The sequence below is a fragment of the Aquarana catesbeiana genome, linkage group LG03, assembly GCF_042186555.1.
Source record: "Aquarana catesbeiana isolate 2022-GZ linkage group LG03, ASM4218655v1, whole genome shotgun sequence".
In the NCBI taxonomy this organism is placed as follows: Eukaryota; Metazoa; Chordata; class Amphibia; order Anura; family Ranidae; genus Aquarana; species Aquarana catesbeiana.
The window spans coordinates 90,487,297-90,506,849 of record NC_133326.1 but is presented as its reverse complement, the minus strand read 5'-3'; the positions used below and the strand labels follow the sequence as shown (position 1 = coordinate 90,506,849).

The following is a 19,553-nucleotide window of genomic DNA, read 5'->3' as shown; positions in this document are numbered from 1 at the left end:
AACGGTGGAAAATCCTTTCCACCAGTATCCTAGAAAGTAGTAACTATGGACGCCAGTCGTCTAGGCTGGGGAGCAGTCCTGGAAGAGGCTTCTGTCCAGGATTTATGGTCTCAGACAGAGAAGACCTTGCCCATCAATCTGCTGGAAATTCAGGCAGCTCGCTTGGCTCTCCTATTTTGGATGTCCAGACTGTGGGGGTTTCCTGTCCGAATCCAGTGCGACAACTCCACGGTGGTGGTATACATCAACCATCAAGGATGATACCCGGAGTTGGGCGGCCCAAAGAGAGGTAAATCACATATTAACTTGGGCAGAGAGATATGTGCCGTTTCTGTCGGTAATCTTTATTCCAGGGGTGGACAATTGGCAGGCAGACTACCTAAGCCACCAGCAGCTGCTACCGGGGAATGGTCTCTTCACCCCGAAGTTTTCCTTCAGATCTGCCAGCGCTGGGGGATGCCAGATGTGGATCTTCTGGCATCCAAATTCAATGCCAAGGTAGACAGGTTTGTATCCTGGACCAGGGATCCCCTCGTTGTCGGAACAGATGCATTGGTGGTTCCCTGGGACAGGTATTCTCTGATTTACGCTTTTCCTCCGATCCAGATGCTACCGCACCTGTTGCGCAGAATACAGGAAGAGCAGATTGCAGTAATCGTGGTGGCCCCAGGGTGGCCCAGGAGGTCCTGGTATTCAGAGATTGTGAGGATTGTGGTGGAGGACACGCTTTGTCTCCCATACCATCCAGATCTGTTATCTCAAGGTCCCATATACCATCCTTCTTTACGGTCGCTGAATTTGATGGCATGGCTATTGAGACCAGGGTGCTGAAGGACCGTGGTATCAGAGGTTCAGTCTTATCGACTCTGATAAATGCTAGAAAGCCAGTTTCTAGAAATATTTACCATAGGGTCTGGAAATCGTACATTTCCTGGTGCGAGAGAAAAGGATGGCATCCTCGCAAGTATGCGATTGGTAGGATCCTTGCCTTTCTTCAATCAGGGATTGATTTAAACTTATCTTTGGGAACCATTAAAGGGCAAATTTCAGCCTTATCAGTTTTTTTCCAGAGGCCAATTGCATCTCATTCTTTAGTGCGAACCTTCCTCAAGGGGATACTGCACTTAAAACCGTGGGTAAGCCTCCCTTATGCCCCTGGGACTTGAACTTGGTGCTATCAGCCCTACAGGTTCAACCCTTTGAACCAATTAAGCATATTCCTTTAATTCTGTTGACCAGGAAATTGTTTTTTCTGATAGCCATAACTTCCGCTAGAAGGGTGTCTGAATTGGCCGCCCTTTCATGTAAAAAACCTTTTCTAATTTTACATCAGGACAAGGTGGTGATTGGGCCCCGTCCAGATTTTTTACCTAAGGTGGTTTCCAATTTTCACTTGAAACAGGATATCATTTTGCCTTCCTTTTTTCCCAATCCTAAAACTAAGGAGAAAAATTCACTTCACTCACTGGATGTGGTGAGAGCAGTTAAGATTTACTTAAAGTGGCGTTCCACCCACTTTTACAACTCTTCAGCATCCCTCACTAATCTGCGCACTGTAAACGAATTGGATATTTTTTTTTTTTTTCTCAGCACTTACTGTATATCTGCTGTATTCATTTTTCACTTCCTCCTCCCTGGCCGCAGGCCCATCGCATCATTTCCTGTTTGCAATGCCTTCTGGGACGGGGGCGGCAACTTCCTCTGACACTGCCGTTGCTATGGAAACCTGACCTGAAACCTATTACACTGCTTGTGCTGCACTGAGCATGTACGAGATCTGCAAGGATGAGATCCAGGAAGAAATACAGTCTGGCTTCAGATGCCCACACTTAAGATGGCTACGGCCTGCTGCAAGTTTATAAAATAACAAGCTACTGCTATAAACTAAAAGATCAGACCTTAGTTTACAGACTAACTTTGCTAGAATACATTAAGCTTGTGTATTATAGGGGTATTTTTATTTAAAAAGTATAATTTCGGCCGGAACACCACTTTAAGCATGTCAGCTCCTTTTCGGAAGACTGATTCCTTTTTTGTTCTGCCAGAGGGTCCTAAGAGAGGAAAGGCAGCAACTAGTTTTACTATCTCTAGGTGGATTCGCCAACTCATTGTCCAGGCTTATGAGTTGAAACGCAGGGTTCCACCTCGTTATTTCAAAGCTCACTCTACTAGAGGAGTTAGTACATCGTGGGCAGTGCGCCAACAGGTGTCTATGGCTCAGGTTTGCAAAGCGGCCGCTTGGTCTTCAGTTCATACGTTCACCAGGTTTTACCAACTGGACATTAGATCTCAGGAGGAGACTATTTTTGGCCACAGCGTGCTGCGAGCGGCTTTATAAGCCCTGGAGGGGATTTAAGGATACTTTACCCTCCCCTCAAAATGCATTGCTTTAGGACATCCCAGATAGTCATTATTATGGTGCTCTGTGTCCCGTGATGTACAATAAGGAAAAATGGATTTTTAAGACAGCTTACCTGTAAAATCCTTTTCTTGGAGTACATCACGGAACACAGAGGTCCCTCCCTTCTTTTCTGGGGTCTTCATTGCTTGCTACAAAACTAAAGGTACTTCTTGTATGTGAGGGGTTATATGGGAGGAACCTTCTTACTATTGGTTGCCAGTGTCCAATCATCTAAAGGTAGCATATAACCCAGATAGTCATTATTATGGTGCTCTGTGTCCTGTGATGTACTCCAAGAAAAGGATTTTACAGGTAAGCTGTCTTAAAAATCCATTTTTTGCTGTTGGATTGCACTGCTGGACAGGAGCTCCATGTGTTTGGATCGGGGACCACTCAAGCTGTATGTGAGGTTCACAACATCCCTGTGGGGATAAATGTGCTTTTGACATTCTGTGACAGGGAGGTCCACCAAGTCTGGTAAGCGTATTTGGGCTTATGTGGTGGAGGAATTGTCACGTAATATTGGAAGGACTTTCCCAATTTCTTCACGAGGGATCTTATTCCATCTGTCCGGTTATTGGAGTTCATTTTTCCAGATTGGACTTTTCTTTTCTTTTATTTAAATTATTTTTTGCACTGCACTTACCACTGTTTTATTGATGTTGGAGACAATCCCCAGAGAAGGGGAATTCCATCTGCCCTGAGCCACTTCTGTCAGGCAATGTGCACCCCAGCCCCGATTGCTGGCATCTGAGGTTATTGTGACCTATGTGATGGGAACGATTGAATGGCAATTTGCACAGATTTTTCCCTTGAAGCCACCAAAGGAGAGATACTTTCATGGATGGAGTAAGGTATATGCGCTAATTTTTGCTGGAAGAATTCCATCGATATAGGAACCCTTTTCGGAAGGGCCTTGTGTACCATTGTGTCCACTTCACCATGGGAATAGTGGCTGTCATCGTGCCGATCACTTTCAAACGTTGTAGAGCAGAAAGGTGAGACGCAGCGAGGGTTGAGCGGATTCTGTCTCGAATTACTCCAATCTTCTCTTCTGGAAGGGAGATCGTGCCATCCAACGTATTAAATTGAGCCCCTAGAAACACAAGTGATTGTGTTGGCTCTAGATGGCTCTTCTCCAGATTTAGGAGCCACCCAAATTCTTGAAGGGTGGAGATGACTAGGCTTCCGTGCTCTAAAATTTGATCTTTGTCTTGAGCTAGGAGAAGAAGGTCGTCCAGATAGTGGTGGAGACAAACCCCTTTGACCCGAAGAAGAGCAACAACAGATAGTAGAACTTGGGAAAAGACACGAGGTGACATTGTTAGACCGAAAGGGAGACATGTGAATTGAAGGTGCTGTTTGCCTACCGCAAAGCGGAGGAATTGCTGGATGTCCGCTGCCACTGGAACATGAAAGTAGGCGTCTTTTAGATCTACTGATACCAACCAATTTCCCGGATGCACTGACTGTTGGATTGTAAGTAAAGATTCCATTTTGAACTTTTCTTTTCGGATAAAGAAATTGAGATGGGTCAAGTCTATGACTGGTCTCCATGTGCCATTTTTTTTTCGAATCATGAACAGAGGAGAATACATGCCTCTGCCTCGCTCGCCTTCTGGAACAGGGATGGCTGCGCCTTGATCCAATTAACAGCTTACGTAAGTTAACATGACCTGCTTTTTCTCCTTTGAATCTGGAAGAGTCATGGGAATCTGAGTCTTGGGGTACTGTTGAAGACCCAGTTGTGACCGGAAGAGACCGTTTTGACGGTCCAGAAATCCTGGATTGAGCCCGCCCAGACATGCCAGAAGTAAAGAAGACGAGCCCCCCCCCCCCCGCATGCCTGAGCAGGCCCAATCTCAAAAGGACTTAGTGGAATCCTGGTTGCCAGAGGAACCACCTTTTGTGGGGTTTTTGAAGGAGGACAGCGTGGATTTCCAAGACCTTGAAAACTCCCGACCAGGCCTGTAACTGCGCGCTTCCCTGGCGCGATCAGAATTCTGTCTCCTTGGAAAGGAGCGCTTCTGGTTCTGTAAGCGCCAATCCTGAGGGAGGAAACCTGATTTACCACCCGTGGCCCGGGTTATGGCACTATCAAGCTTATTGCCGAAAAGAGAATTTCCCTCAAAGGGAATTCGGCACCAAGCTTGTTTGGAAGCCGGATCCGCAAACCTTTGATGGAGCCATAAAGCACGACGTGCTGAAACAGCTGCCAACATAGCCCGGGACATCAGGCGAATAACATCAATAGAAGCCTCCCCAAGAAAGGCGGACGCCAGCCTGGATAGGTGAACTCTTCGCCACTTCACTGGTGATACCTCTTATGCCCTGTACACACAAAAGGATTTTCCGATGGAAAATGTGTGACAGGACCTTGTTGTCGGAAATTCCGACTGTGTGTAGGCTCCATCACACATTTTCCATAGGAATTTCCAACACACAAAGTTTGAGAGCTTGCTATAACATTTTCCGACAACAAAATCCGTTGTCGGAAATTCCAATCATGTGTACACAAATCCGACGCACAAAGTGCCACGCATGCTCAGAATAAATTAAGAGACGAAAGCTATTGGCTACTGCCCCGTTTATAGTCCTGACGTACGTGTTTTATGTCACCGCGTTAAGAATGATACAACTTTGTGTGACCGTGTGTATGCAAAACAAGTTTGAGCCAACATCCGTCGGAAAAAATCCATGGATTTTGTTGTCGGAATGTCCGATCAATGTCCGACCGTGTGTACGGGGCATTAGTGTCTCATCAATGCTGTCAGACCAGGTTTCCATGGCTTTGGAGACTGTGGATACAGTGAGTACTGGTTTGCAAGCCATTCCTGTTGTCAGGTAAATCCGTTTCAGGTCAGAGTCGATCTGTCTCTCCAAAGGGATCTTTAAAAGAAACCATATCTTCCAAGGGAAGAGTTACATATCTCACTAATCTCTCATAAGTGCTGCGTCCACCAACGGAGCTGATTCAAGGTGTTTAACATCCTCTTCCTTAAAAGGATACAACTTCATAACTTTTGATTGCATGGAACTTTTTTTATCCATCTTGCTCCACTCATCAGAGATGATGCCACCCAGTTCAGAGAGAAAGGGAAAATATTGGCGCTCCTTTTTGAGCTGTTTGAAACATTTTCTCTTCTTTGGAGGAGAAGTAACAGGGTTTTCCTAACTCAGAGCCTCTCTCACAGCTTTCACCAAAAAGGGAACCAAAGCATATCAAAAGCCCAAACTTGGATCTTCTGATTTGCTGTCTGGGAGAGGAGCAGAAGGACGACTTGGCTGGGAGGAATCCCATGTCTCTTGGGCCAGATCTTCTCCTAATGTAGGGCGTAATGGCTCTGGTGGGGAATCGCGAGGCTGATGAGCCTCCCTCTCTTGTAAAGATTCTCTCACAACCCGCCTTATTATAGATTCAATGCACTGGTCTGCGCCATCCCTCTCATCTGCAGCTTTAGAAAAGCAGTGATCACAGAGAGATTTGTCAGCCAGAACAGGAGCCCTACACCCTCAGCATTATTTTTCTGACCTCTTGCTAGAGCGAGATGGGGGTGGTGCGGAAGATCTCTACTATGCTGTTTGGATCTGGAAGGAAATCTATGATGGCTGCACCTGGAGGTAGATTGCCGATGCGACTTTGAAGACCCACTCCCTTTACGGGAACTACTTTGGGGATTTAGACCTAGAAGGGCTGTGAGTAGGGATGAGCTTCGAGTTCGAGTCAAACCCATGTTTGACCGTTCATCGAATTGCGAACGATATGGGCCGTTTGCGCCAAATTCGAGTGGCGCGTCATGGCCCATAATTCACTGGGGCATCACAGTGCATTGCTGGCTGATGATTGGCCAAGCATGCACTATGACCCGCATGCTTGGCCAATCACAGCGCTGTCTGGGTGGCTTTGGCCAATTATGGCTCAGGGGGTTTAGTACACGCCCCACACTATATAAGGCTGCCTGCACGTCGGCCCTGTGTAGTGTGTTCTGGCGTTGAGAGAGAGATAGAGAGAGAGAGAGACAGTGTCATTTGATTTAAGTTAGATAGAGTAGGCAGGCGAGTCAGTTAGCTGCACTTACAGTGTATTGTGTGTATATACTGTGAGGGGTTAGCTCGGCAGCGGGTGTGTGTGACCCCCTGGATGGGTTCACCACACAAAATCAGGCACAGCAGACAGCTTGGTAGGTGAAACAAAAACAAAGGTGCGGTTTATTCAGACTAGATGCATTGAAAAATAACAGAAAAACAAAAAAAGAAACATGAAAAGAAATCCTGGTCAGCTTGACCGCTTACTACACACGTAGATTCCCTAACTAACAACTGGGTGCAGCCTTGTGCTGCCCCAGACCCTATCTCTCTTTGAGAAGTTTTGCCACACAGGCGTTAACTCACCGCAAAGCTCAGATACCACACTCCCCAGTCTACACAATCACAGAACTGGTTCCAGGATGGAGCATCTCCCTAAGCCTGCTGGGGTGTTTTCTATAGGTCTTAATGAGCCCACTTACTTCAGCTGGGCTCATTAACTCTTCCCCTGCAGGACTCCCAGCACTCCCCCTAGTGGTATAAGTCAGCATAAAGCCTGAATCTAGGGCATACATATTTTCCATCCTGGATGCAACCAGGTGATTTTACCTGCCTGCTGTCACATACCCCCCCCTCTTGTTTCAACCTTGGGGTTGGAACACACGCAGTCAGGCACGCATGTACTCGAGACAAAGCATCCACATTCCCCATTTTAACGCCAGGGCGATGCTTTACTGTAAAGTTGAATTCCTGTAGGGCCAGGAACCACCTATTTATCCTTCTATTGGTCTCCTTGTTTTGAGCCATCCACTTTAAAGGAGCGTGATCAGTTACCAGGTCAAAGTGCCTACCTAATAGATAGTACCGAAGGGAATCTAGAGCCCACTTCACAGCTAAACACTCCTTCTCAATTGTGGCGTAATTTACCTCATGGGACTTCAATTTCCTGCTGAGGTAAATGACTGGGTGCTCTTCCCCGTTCCAGACCTGGGACAACACTGCTCCCAACCCAACGTCTGATGCATCAGTTTGTACAACAAAGTCCTTAGAGAAGTCTGGGGAGTACAACACTGGCTGGCTACATAAGGCAGTTTTTAATGACTGGAATGCTGCTTCAGCCTCCGGGGACCATTTGACCATGACAGACTCTTTCCCTTTTGTCAGGTTGGTGAGGGGCACAGCCTGAGAAGCAAAATGGGGGATGAATCGCCGATAATAGCCAGCGATTCCCAGAAAGGCTCGTACCTGTTTCTTGCTGTTGGGACGTGGCCAACTCTGTATGGCCTCGACTTTATTGACTTGAGGCTTTATCACTCCCCTCCCAATAGTGTACCCCAGATATTTGGCCTCCTCCTGTCCAATGGTACACTTCTTTGGATTGGCCGTAAACCCAGCTTCCCGAATGGAGTCTAAGACTGCTTGCACTTTTGGCAGATGTGAGACCCAATCTGTGCTATGGATAATCACATCATCCAGGTAAGCTGCAGCATACTTCTGATGGGGCCTCAGAATCTTGTCCATTTTCCGCTGGAATGTTGCAGGTGCATTCTGTAACCCAAACGGCATTCTCTTGTATTGAAACGCCCCATCTGGGGTTACAAACGCAGTTTTCTCCTTGGCCGACTCGGCCAGGGGAATTTGCCAATACCCTTTGGTGAGATCGAGAGTTGTCATGTATCGGGCTGTTCCCAGCCGGTCGATCAACTCATCTATACGCGGCATGGGGTAGGTGTCAAATTTTGTAACTTTATTCAATTGTCGAAAATCGTTACAAAACCGCCAGCTCCCATCAGGTTTGGGCACTAGTACGATAGGACTGGACCAGTCACTCTGGGACTCCTCTATCACACCCAATTCCAGCATCCTTTGAACCTCCCCACGTATTGCCTCCCGTCGGGCCTCTGGTATTCTATAAGGTTTTAGTTTTACCCTTTCTCCTGGCGGGGTAATAATATCATGCTCTACGCCAGATGTTTCTCCCGGCAGCTCAGAGAAAATCTCTTTGTTGCGAAGTACAAACTCTTTAACCTCCTGTTTTTGGGGTTTCGATAAGGTGACTGCGATTCCAACCTCAGGAACAAAGCAATCAGACTGGACCGGTGACAAAGTCTCTGCAACTAGGGATTCCCTATCCCTCCAGGCTTTCAGCAGATTGACGTGATATACCTGTTCCAGCTTTCGCCTTCCTGGCTGTCTGACCCTATAGTTCACCTCGCTCAATTTTTCAAGAACTTCGTATGGACCTTGCCATTTGGCCATGAATTTGCTTTCAACCGTAGGGACTAGCACCAATACCTTATCCCCCGGGGAAAAAGTACGGGTCTTGGCCCCACGGTTGTACACTCTCTGCTGTGCTAACTGCGATTGGGCCAAATGTTCCTTTACGATTGGCATTACCTGTGCAATTCTATCTTGCATCAGGGCGACATGCTCAATCACACTCCTGTGGGGAGAACTCTCATTTTCCCAAGTTTCCTTGGCGATATCCAGCAGTCCTCTTGGGTGTCTCCCATAGAGTAACTCGAAGGGTGAGAAACCCGTAGAGGATTGGGGTACCTCCCTAATGGCAAACATCAAATAGGGTATTAGACAGTCCCAATTCTTTCCATCTCTATCCACCACCTTCTTTAACATTTGTTTTAGGGTTTTGTTGAATCTTTCAACCAACCCATCTGTTTGGGGGTGATACACAGACGTACGTAATTGTGTCACTTTGAACAACTTGCATAGTTCTTTCATAACTCGGGACATAAAAGGTGTACCTTGGTCCGTAAGCAGTTCCTTACAAATACCCACACGGCTAAAAACAAGTGATAGTTCTTTGGCTATGGTTTTGGCCGAGGTATTTCGAAGAGGAATCGCTTCCGGATAACGGGTGGCATAGTCCATTATAACCAAAATGTACTGATGCCCCCTAGCGGACTTCATTATCGGACCTACCAAATCCATTGCGATCCTCTCAAAGGGGATCTCAATGATAGGAAGAGGTACCAGCGGGTTACGGAAATGTGGCATAGGTGCCGACTTCTGACACACAGGGCAGGAGGAACAATAATTTTCTGTTTCCTTCATGACCCCAGGCCAATAGAATCTCTGCAATACTCTCTCTCTGGTTTTCTCTGTCCCCAGATGACCTCCAAGAATGTGCCCATGGGCCAATTCCAACACCAACTTCCTGTAAGGTTTGGGCACCACAAGTTGCTCAACGGTTTCTTCTGCCCTTTGAGCCACTCGATACAGTAGGTCCCTTTCCACAGTGAAGTACGGGTAAGTGCAAGTTTTTTCTGGGTTCACTAACTCGCCATCTATTTTCACCACATTTTCCCGTGCCTTTATTAGGGTGGGGTCTTTTAACTGTTCTGTGGCAAAATTTTCCCTGTGAACCTCAAGATCTGAAAATTCCACAGACGGCATGTTTTCATCTGAGGATGTTGGCTCCTCCCCATTTTCTCGAGTTTCCCCTGCCAATACCGACAAGGGAAATTCTGGAGAGTCCTCACCACTCTCAGAGGAATTCTGGTCATCATCTTTCTGGTCTATAGGGGCACCAGTGGGGGGCTCAGGACAATCCCAGAGTTCCCAGAACATTGGAAAATCCCTTCCCACAATGGCATCATGTGGTAAGTGAGACACTAACCCCACCTGATGAGAGAGGTTACCTTTGTGGGTCTCAAAAAACACTGAAGTTACAGGATACTCTCGGGTGTCCCCATGCACACAAATAACAGCCACCTTGTTATTCCCAGAGACCACTGTAGTAACTAATTCAGCCTTTATCAATGTCACCAGGCTACCTGAATCCAGCAACACATCCACATTTCTACCATTAATACACATTTTACATAAATGTTTCTTAGGTCCCCGAATGGCAGTACAAGCGACTGTCGCAAACATCGACTGACGTCTGTCCCTTATAAAGTCACATTGCATAGGTTCATCCACAACTGGGCAATTAGCTGAAATATGTCCCTCTTGCCGGCAGCGGTAGCAAATAATCTTTTTCGCTGCCTCTTGCGGCCTGGGCTTCCCGGGCTGCTCCCGCCAGACATTAGGTTGAACCCCCACCTTCTCACTCTCTCCACCCTCACCCCTTGGAGTCATCTTACCCGCCACTGGGGATGGTCTGGTCTTAGGGTGGAAAGTCCGTGAGTCCCTGGAAGAGGTGGTCAGGTTCTCTGTAGCCAAGTACCTCTCAACCAGATCCACAAGCTTATCTGCAGTTTCTGGGTCTCCATGGCTTACCCACTTTTGGATGGCAGTAGGAAGAGCTCTCAGGAAACGATCCATAACAACACGTTCCACAATGTTTGGTGCGGTCAAAGTCTCTGGCTGCAGCCACCTCCTGCTCAGGTGAATGAGATCATACATTTGAGACCTGGGGGGTTTTCCAAGCCGGAAAGTCCAGTTATGTACACGCTGAGCCCGGACGGCCAGGGTGACACCCAGCCGTGCCAATATTTCTGTTTTTAGCACCACATAGTCTTTTGCTTGGTCCGGCTCTAGGTCATAATAGGCTTTCTGCGATTCCCCTGTTAACAGAGGGGCCACAAGTCCAGCCCACTGCTCCTTAGGCCACTTTTCCCTTTCAGCAGTCCTTTCAAATGTGGTCAAAAACACCTCCGGATCATCCTCTCCAGTCATTTTTGTCAGTAAACGGCTCACACCAAAGGATGCAGTATTAGTGGAACCACTTGCCTCACTGGTCTGCGGCCGTTGCTGCATTAATGTCTCGATTTGTTGTTGGAGTCTCTGCTCTTGCTTTTGTAACAGCTCTATGAAGCGGGCCTCAGATTGCTGCTGGGCTTGTTGCTGAGCGTCCAGACTCTGCAGTTGAGCTTTCTGCTGAGCTTCCAGACTCTGCTGCAAAGTTGCATTTATCTGCTGCTGGGCTGCAAGGCTTTGTTGTTGAGCTGCAAGGCTCTTTTGCAAACCTGCATTTGTCTGCTGCTGATTTGCATTTGCTAGAGCCAGCTGTCTCAGTATCTCCTCCATGCTGGCCTTTAAAAAAAAACTGCCCCTGCTTCTCCACCAACTGTGAGGGGTTAGCTCGGCAGCGGGTGTGTGTGACCCCCTGGATGGGTTCACCACACAAAATCAGGCACAGCAGACAGCTTGGTAGGTGAAACAAAAACAAAGGTGCGGTTTATTCAGACTAGATGCATTGAAAAATAACAGAAAAACAAAAAAAGAAACATGAAAAGAAATCCTGGTCAGCTTGACCGCTTACTACACACGTAGATTCCCTAACTAACAACTGGGTGCAGCCTTGTGCTGCCCCAGACCCTATCTCTCTTTGAGAAGTTTTGCCACACAGGCGTTAACTCACCGCAAAGCTCAGATACCACACTCCCCAGTCTACACAATCACAGAACTGGTTCCAGGATGGAGCATCTCCCTAAGCCTGCTGGGGTGTTTTCTATAGGTCTTAATGAGCCCACTTACTTCAGCTGGGCTCATTAACTCTTCCCCTGCAGGACTCCCAGCACTCCCCCTAGTGGTATAAGTCAGCATAAAGCCTGAATCTAGGGCATACATATTTTCCATCCTGGATGCAACCAGGTGATTTTACCTGCCTGCTGTCACAATATATATATATATATATATATATATATATATATATATATATATATATATATGCATCCTAGGTTTTGTGTATATATCGTTCCTGTTATTCTCTTCCTACTGACAGGCAGGCAGGTGTTTTTACAGTATTTACAGCTACCTGAAGAAAATTGGTGGTGTTCTTCTGATCTTATTAGTACCGCAGGCAGCTGCAGTATTTACAAGTTAGTGCAGTGCGTCCTCTGCACAGTGTGCACCTAAAGATACCTGAAGAAAATTGGTGGTGTTCTTTTGATCCTATTAGTACCACAGGCAGCTGCAGTATTTACAAGTTAGTGTAGTGCGTCCTCTGCACAGTGTGCACCTAAAGCTACCTGAAGAAAATTGGTGGTGTTCTTCTGATCCTATTAGTACCGCAGGCAATTGTAGTATTTACAAGTTAGTGTAGTGCGTCCTCTGCACAGTGTGCACCTAAAGCTACCTGAAGAAAATTGGTGGTGTTCTTCTGATCCTATTAGTAGTGCAGGCAGCTGCAGTATTTGCAAGTTAGTGTAGTGCGTCCTCTGCACAGTGTGCACCTAAAGCTACCTGAAGAAAATTGGTGGTGTTCTTCTGATCCTATTAGTACCGCAGGCAGCTGTAGTATTTACAAGTTAGTGTAGTGCGTCCTCTGCAAAGTGTGCACCTAAAGCTACCTGGAGAAAATTGGTGGTGTTCTTCTGATCCTGTTAGTACCGCAGGCAGCTGCAGTATTTACAAGTTAGTGTAGTGCATCCTCTGCACAGTGTGCACCTAAAGCTACCTGAAGAAAATTGGTAGTGTTCTTCTGATCCTCTTAGTACCGCAGGCAACTGTAGTATTTACAAGTTAGTGTAGTGCGTCCTCTGCACAGTGTGCAACTAAAGCTACCTGAAGACAATTGCTGTTGTTCTGATCCTATTAATACCACAGGCAGGCAGCTACAGTAATTACAGTTAGTGTACTGCGTCCTCTGCACAGTGTGCACCTAAAGCTACCTTAAGAAAATTGGTGGTGTTCTTCTGATCCTATTAGTACCACAGGCAGGCAGCTGCAGTATTTACAGTTATGCCCCGTACACAAGGTCGGACTTTGTTCGGACATTCCGACAACAAAATCCTAGGATTTTTTCCGACGGATGTTGACTTGTCTTGCATACACACGGTCACACAAAGTTGTCGGAAAATCCGATCGTTCTAAACGCGGTGACGTAAAACACGTACGTCGGGACTATAAACGGGGCAGTGGCCAATAGCTTTCATCTCTTTATTTATTCTGAGCATGCGTGGCACTTTGTCCATCGGATTTGTGTACACACGATCGAAATTTCCGACAACAGATTTTTTTGTCGGAAAATTTTATATCCTGCTCTCAAACTTTGTGTGTCGGAAAATCCGATGGAAAATGTGTGATGGAGCCTACACACGGTCAGAATTTCCAACAACAAGGTCCTATCACACATTTTCCGTCGGAAAATCCGACCGTGTGTACAGGGCATTAGTGCTTGTCCTTTTTTCGGCAGCTGGCCGTGTTGAGCCGCAACATGCGGAAGACTTGGTAGAGTGGATGACCAAGCCGTCAAGTTGATGTAACTGATTGATTTTTTTTTCTTATGTGAGATCCCTTCAAGACTGCCTATGCTGATGCTGAGTGACTATCCTGTTATGCTGAGTCACAATCCTCTTCCTCCTCAATTTTCATGCTGATAGCTTGTAAGAACATTTTTTGGTTCTGGGCACCGCCATAAGTGGCCAAGGCCCAATTTTTCAGCCCCTGTTTAACAGGGGCGTATAATTACAATTTTTGATGCAATACTTTGCAGAAGGGCTCATTCCTGCACTCCAACTAGAGTATTTGTGAGGGGTTGCAGTGTTGTGGCAATTTTTCTGCCCCTGTTTAACAGGGGCATGTAATTACAATTTTTGATGCAATACTTTGCAGCAGGGCTCATTCCTGCACTCCAACTAGAGTATCTGTGAGGGGTTGCAGTGTTGTGGCACCAGCACCAGTGCCCAAGGCCCAAATTTTCAGTCCCTGTTTAACAGGGTTGTATAATTACAATTTTTGATGCAATACTTTGCAGCAGGAAAAAAGGAGGATTAAGGTCTAGAGTGACCACTCAACCACCTCCATCCCTGAATACACAGAAAAAGGGGGGAGTTTGCCCTGGGACTTTGAGTGAGGTGGGAAAGATTAGGCACACGTACATAAAAATGTAATAAAATCATTTTATTGATTACAACATGCTATATAACCAAAAAGGGAATAGCAATAAGTGTGCTTGGCATAGTGGCCAAGTTATCAGCAAAAGTAAAAACAAAACATCAATGTAATTACAATTCTTGATCTAATATTTCACAGCAGGGCCCATTCCTGCGCACACCAAGAGTAACTGTGAGGGCTTACAGTGTTGTGGAAACACCACCACCACCAAAGGCCGTATTTTTCTGCCTCTGTTCAACAGGTGCACGTAATTACAATTCTTGATATAATATTTCACAGCAGGGCCCGTTCCAGCGCCTACCAAGAGTAACTGTGAGGACTTATGCCCCGTACACACGGTCGGATTTTCCGATGGAAAATGTCCGATCGGAGTGTGTTGTCGAAAATTCCGACCGTGTGTGGGCTCCATCGGACATTTTCCATCGGATTTTCCGACACACAAAGTTTGAGAGCAGGCTATAAAATTTTCCAACAACAAAATCCGTTGTTGGAAATTCCGATCGTGTGTACACAAATCCGACGGACAAAGTGCCACGCATGCTCAGAATAAATAAAGAGATGAAAGCTATTGGCCACTGCCCCGTTTATAGTCCCGACGTACGTGTTTTACGTCACCGCGTTCAGAACGATCGGATTTTCCGACAACTTTGTGTGACCGTGTGTATGCAAGACAAGTTTGAGCCAACATCCGTCGGAAAAAATCCTAGGATTTTGTTGTCGGAATGTCCGATCAATGTCCGACCGTGTGTACGGGGCAATACAGTGTTGTGGCACCAGCACCACCACCACCACCACCAAAGGCCCAATTTTTCTACCACTGTTCAACAATGGCATGTAATTACAATTATTGATCTAATATTTCACAGCACGGCCCGTTCCTGCGCCCACCAAGAGTAACTGTGAGGGCTTACAGTGTTGTGGTAACACCAACACCTAAAACCCCAATTTCTGCAGAGTTTATATAGGGCAGGCCTCTACTTTCAAACATCCAACTTACAAATGACTCCTACTTGCAAACGAAAGGAGACAACAGGAAGTGAGATGAAATCTACCCCTAGGAAGGGAAATTCTCTCCTGTAAGAGTTAATATGGGAAAAACGTGTCTCCTCTTCACTGAGGCTTTATCACCAATCCTTGTTTAACTAAAAACCCCAAATTTTCAAAAAACATTTGTCATTTGGACAGAAAGTGAGGTGAAATCTTCTGAAGAGGTGCACAGACAGCAAAACAAATGTTACAGGGGTGATAACCCTTCCCTATGTTTTCCAAAAAGCGTTAAAATAGATTTTTTTGGCTGGAGCTACACTTTAAAAATGTACCAGTTCAAAATTACAAACAGATTCTACTTAACAACAAACCTACAGTCCCTGTCTTGTTTGCACTGCCTGTATACTGCTGTTCAGAGTATATAGGGCCTGGGGGCCCCAAGCCTTTCCTTTTTTTAAGTTGGGTGCGGGGTTCCCCTTAATATCCATACAAAACCCAAAGGGCCTGGTAATGGACTGGGGGGTACCCATGCCGTTTGTGTCACTGATTTTCATCCATATTGCCGGGACCCGACATTACATTAAAGCCGCAAGCAGTTTTAAATGACTTTTATTCCTTTAAAAATGTCATTTTGTGCAGGGACTGTTCTAAGCAGGGGAAACACAGGCCACTTTACAGGCATACTATAGACACCCCCCAGGTACAATATTAAAAGGAATATTTCACTTTTTTTTTTTTCACTTTAAGCATCATTAAATTCACTGCTCCTGAAAAAACGGACGTTTTTAAAACTTTTTTTTGCATTGATACATGTTCCCTGGGGCAGGACCCGGGACCCCAAACCCTTTTTAGGACAATAACTTGCAAATTAGCCTTTAAAATTAGCACTTTTGATTTTGAACGTTTGAGTCCCATAGACTTTAATGGGGTTCTAAAGTTTGCTCGAACTTTCGGTCCGTTCGCAGGTTCTGGTGCGAACCGGGGGTGTTTAGCTCATCCCTAGCTGTGAGACAGGAAGCAGAAAAGAGAAGACAGGAATCAGCGGGTGCCCTAATCCCCTACTCTCTCCCCCCCTTGAACAGGTAGAAAGGTATAAACTACAAGCATACCTGTTACAAGAGGGCTAGCAACCAGGAGGCAGTGAGGGATCCATGGTATCAGCAGGAATACTGCAGGGATAAATAGGAGTCAGCTGCCAGGCAGAGAACCTACCCTCACCCCATAGAGCCAGTGCTTACCTGGAACGCCACACCAGAGGCCCAGGGAAGTCGCCGCAGAGCCAATGATCATTCCCAGGGCTCTGTATGCTCTCACCAGGATTTAAAGGTGCCGCCGAGTGACGCAAACCAAGCCTTGCATGCGCGAACCAAGCCTCAGTTTCGTTTCGGGTTCACGCATGCGCAGAACGCACGCCGATACCCAGAAGAGAGAGTGCGGCAGCTGGAGCGCATGAAGAGCCAGCGCCATGCCCAGGAACACCAGCAGAGGAAAAGACAAGAAATAAAGTATATAGATGTACTGCAGATTTTTGTACAGAAATGAAATACAAGCTCGTAAGTAGCAACCATTCAAGGAAAACATGTAGCAGAGAGAAAAGCAGACTGCCATCCTGATTTTATTGCAGGAGTTAAACAGCAAACATCTTACAAAATTATGGAATAAACAGTCAACTCGCTATAAACATAAACAAGCTTGGAAAAAAATAATAGATGGAGCATACCATGTAGTATGATATAATAATGTTCCTCTAATGAGTATCTGACAGCTGAAAAGAAAATTAAAGTTGTTTCTAGAACTGTCATAAATACAGTTTTCATAACAGCTTTGTGATATTGCATTCCAAATCAAATCATCTGAGATAAGTATATTTCAATTTCCTACTTGCACTAACACATCTGCTTTCATTTCTTTCCTCAACAGATAATGCTGCCAGCAGAATTTTAAGGCAAGAGAAAAATCAGACTATGCTCTTCATGTAAAGTGACTGAAGTATAAACACACACATAGAGATGATGGTGAGCATCAATGTTGTATAAAAACTAGTCTAGATTTTTCCAAATCCCTTTACCTGTTTACCTCTAGATTACTAACTGAGCAGATCTAACTCCACAAGATATTGGTGAATGAAAGCCGCACTCCAATATTCACTCTTCCAAACACTTTTAATTGTCTGTCAGCAAGACAACTGCATCCATAGTGTTCCCACCCAGGGATAACCCATCCTTAAAGCGTTCCACCACTACTGGCTTGATTGTGATGGTGAAATGCATTAAGGAGAGGCAGTCCCTGGGTGGGGACATTATGGATGCAGCTGTCTTGCTGACAGACAATTAAAGGGGTTGTAAAGTCAGAAGTTTTTTTTTTTAATCTTAACCACTTCAGCCCCGGACCATTTCGCTGACCAAAGACCTGAGCACTTTTTGCGATTCTGCACTGCGTCGCTTTAACTGACAATTGTGCAGTCGTGCGATGTGGCTCCCAAACAACATTGACATCCTTTTTTCCCACAAATAGAGCTTTCTTTTGGTAGTATTTGATCACCTCTGCGGTTTTTATTTTTTGCGCTATAAGCAAAAATAGAACGACAATTTTGAAAAAAACACATTCTTTTTTACTTTTTGCTATAATAAATATCCCCAAAAAATATATATATATAAAAAAAAATTTCCCTCAGTTTAGGCCAATACGTATTCTTCTACATATTTTTGGTAAAAAAAAACGCAATAAGTGTTTATTGATTGGTTTGCGCAAAAGTTATAGCGTCTACAAAATATGGGATAGTTTTATGGCATGTTTATTAATCTTTTTTTTTTACTAGTAATGGCGGTGATCTGAGATTTTTTATCATGACTGCGACATTATGGCGGACACATCGGACAATTTTGAAACATTTTTGGGACCATTGTCATTTTTACGGTGATCAGTGCTATAAAATTGCATTGATTACTGTAAAAATGACACTGGCAGTAAAGGGGTTAACCACTAGGGGGCTAGGGAGGGGTTAAGTGTGTCCTAGGGAGTGATTCTAACTGTGGTGGGGAGGGGCTGTTTGTGACACATCACTGATCATAGCTCCCGATCACAGGGAGCTATGATCAGTGACAGTGTCACTAGGCAGAACGGGGAGATGCTTGTTTACATTAGCATCTCCCCATTCTTCCTCTCCGTGAGACGATCGCGGGCATCCCTGCGGACATCGTGTCCACGGGACCCGCGATCCTACTCACGGAGCTCATGGCGGGAGCGCGAGCGCCACCGGCGGTGTGCATGCAATGGCAGGGCGGCAAATTCAAATTCGGCTCGGGTGCCCCCATAGCAAGCTGCTTGCTGTGGGGGCACTCGACAGGAGGGAGGGGCCAGGAGCAGCGAAGAGGGACCCAAGAAGAGAAGAATCTGGGCTGCTCTGTGCAAATCCACTGCAATAGAGCAGGTATGTATAACATGTTTGTTATTTGTTTTTTTGTTTTTTTTTTTTAAACAAGACTTTACAATCACTTTAACTTTCTTGGAGAAGTGCATTTTGGAGTGCAGCTTTATCACAAATACAGAATGCTGGTATCCTGTGAAACAGGCTTGACCAGAAATGTGTGCACTTTCACAGAGCAAGCCAGGTGCAAGTATATTATACAATAATGTGATTTATTAAATATACAATAAATAGACAGTTGTATAAACGCACCTGCAATATACAAATAAACCAAAACCAGTGAATCAAATGAGGGTAAGCGCTAACAATGAACAACTACCCAAACCATCTAAATACCTATATACAGACTAAGCATAGTCAGTGTCAGAGCAGGGGTCATGCACAGGAGATCAGGCAGAGGAATCAGGAAGCAAGCCAGGATAGGGAGAGGGTACACAGGAGCAGGAACAAGCAGGCAGGCGAGGACCAGGAACACAGTATGGGTACATGGTTCACAGATCAGGGGCACATGGGCAGAACACTAAGACAAGGGGGAATAGCACTGGAAGGATTAACCAGTTAGTGACTGCCCAGCCCATAGCAGTTTTACTGCTACAGGGCAGCTCTCCTGTGCAGGATCACGTATATATACGTGATTTTGCATTTCAGCCTGCAGGGGGTGCCGATCGTCGGGCAAAGACACAGAATGAGGCTCTGCCTATGTAAACAAAGCAGAGCTCCATTCTGACAGGGGGGGTAGGGATGGATTTTGTGGGAGTAAAATACATCTCTTTACTTAGTAAAAGCACCTAACACAGTACACAAAAACACTGGCTAGGCACACAGTTAACCCTTTGATCACCGTAGATGTTTAACCCTTTCCGGTCATTAGTACAGTGACAGTGCATATTTTTAGCACTGATCACTGTA

General features: G+C 45.7%; 1 protein-coding gene across 1 annotated transcript in view; it reads left to right on the top strand.

The window, feature by feature from the left end:
- SLTM (SAFB like transcription modulator) overlaps positions 1-19,553 on the top strand; it is a 214,329-nt gene that overhangs the window by 20,183 nt on the left and 174,593 nt on the right. Inside the window, exon 2 of the mRNA XM_073618821.1 lies at positions 17,138-17,232. Coding sequence (XP_073474922.1) covers positions 17,227-17,232 — 6 coding nt within the window. The 5' untranslated portion in view covers positions 17,138-17,226. The remainder of the gene's footprint in view (positions 1-17,137; positions 17,233-19,553) is intronic.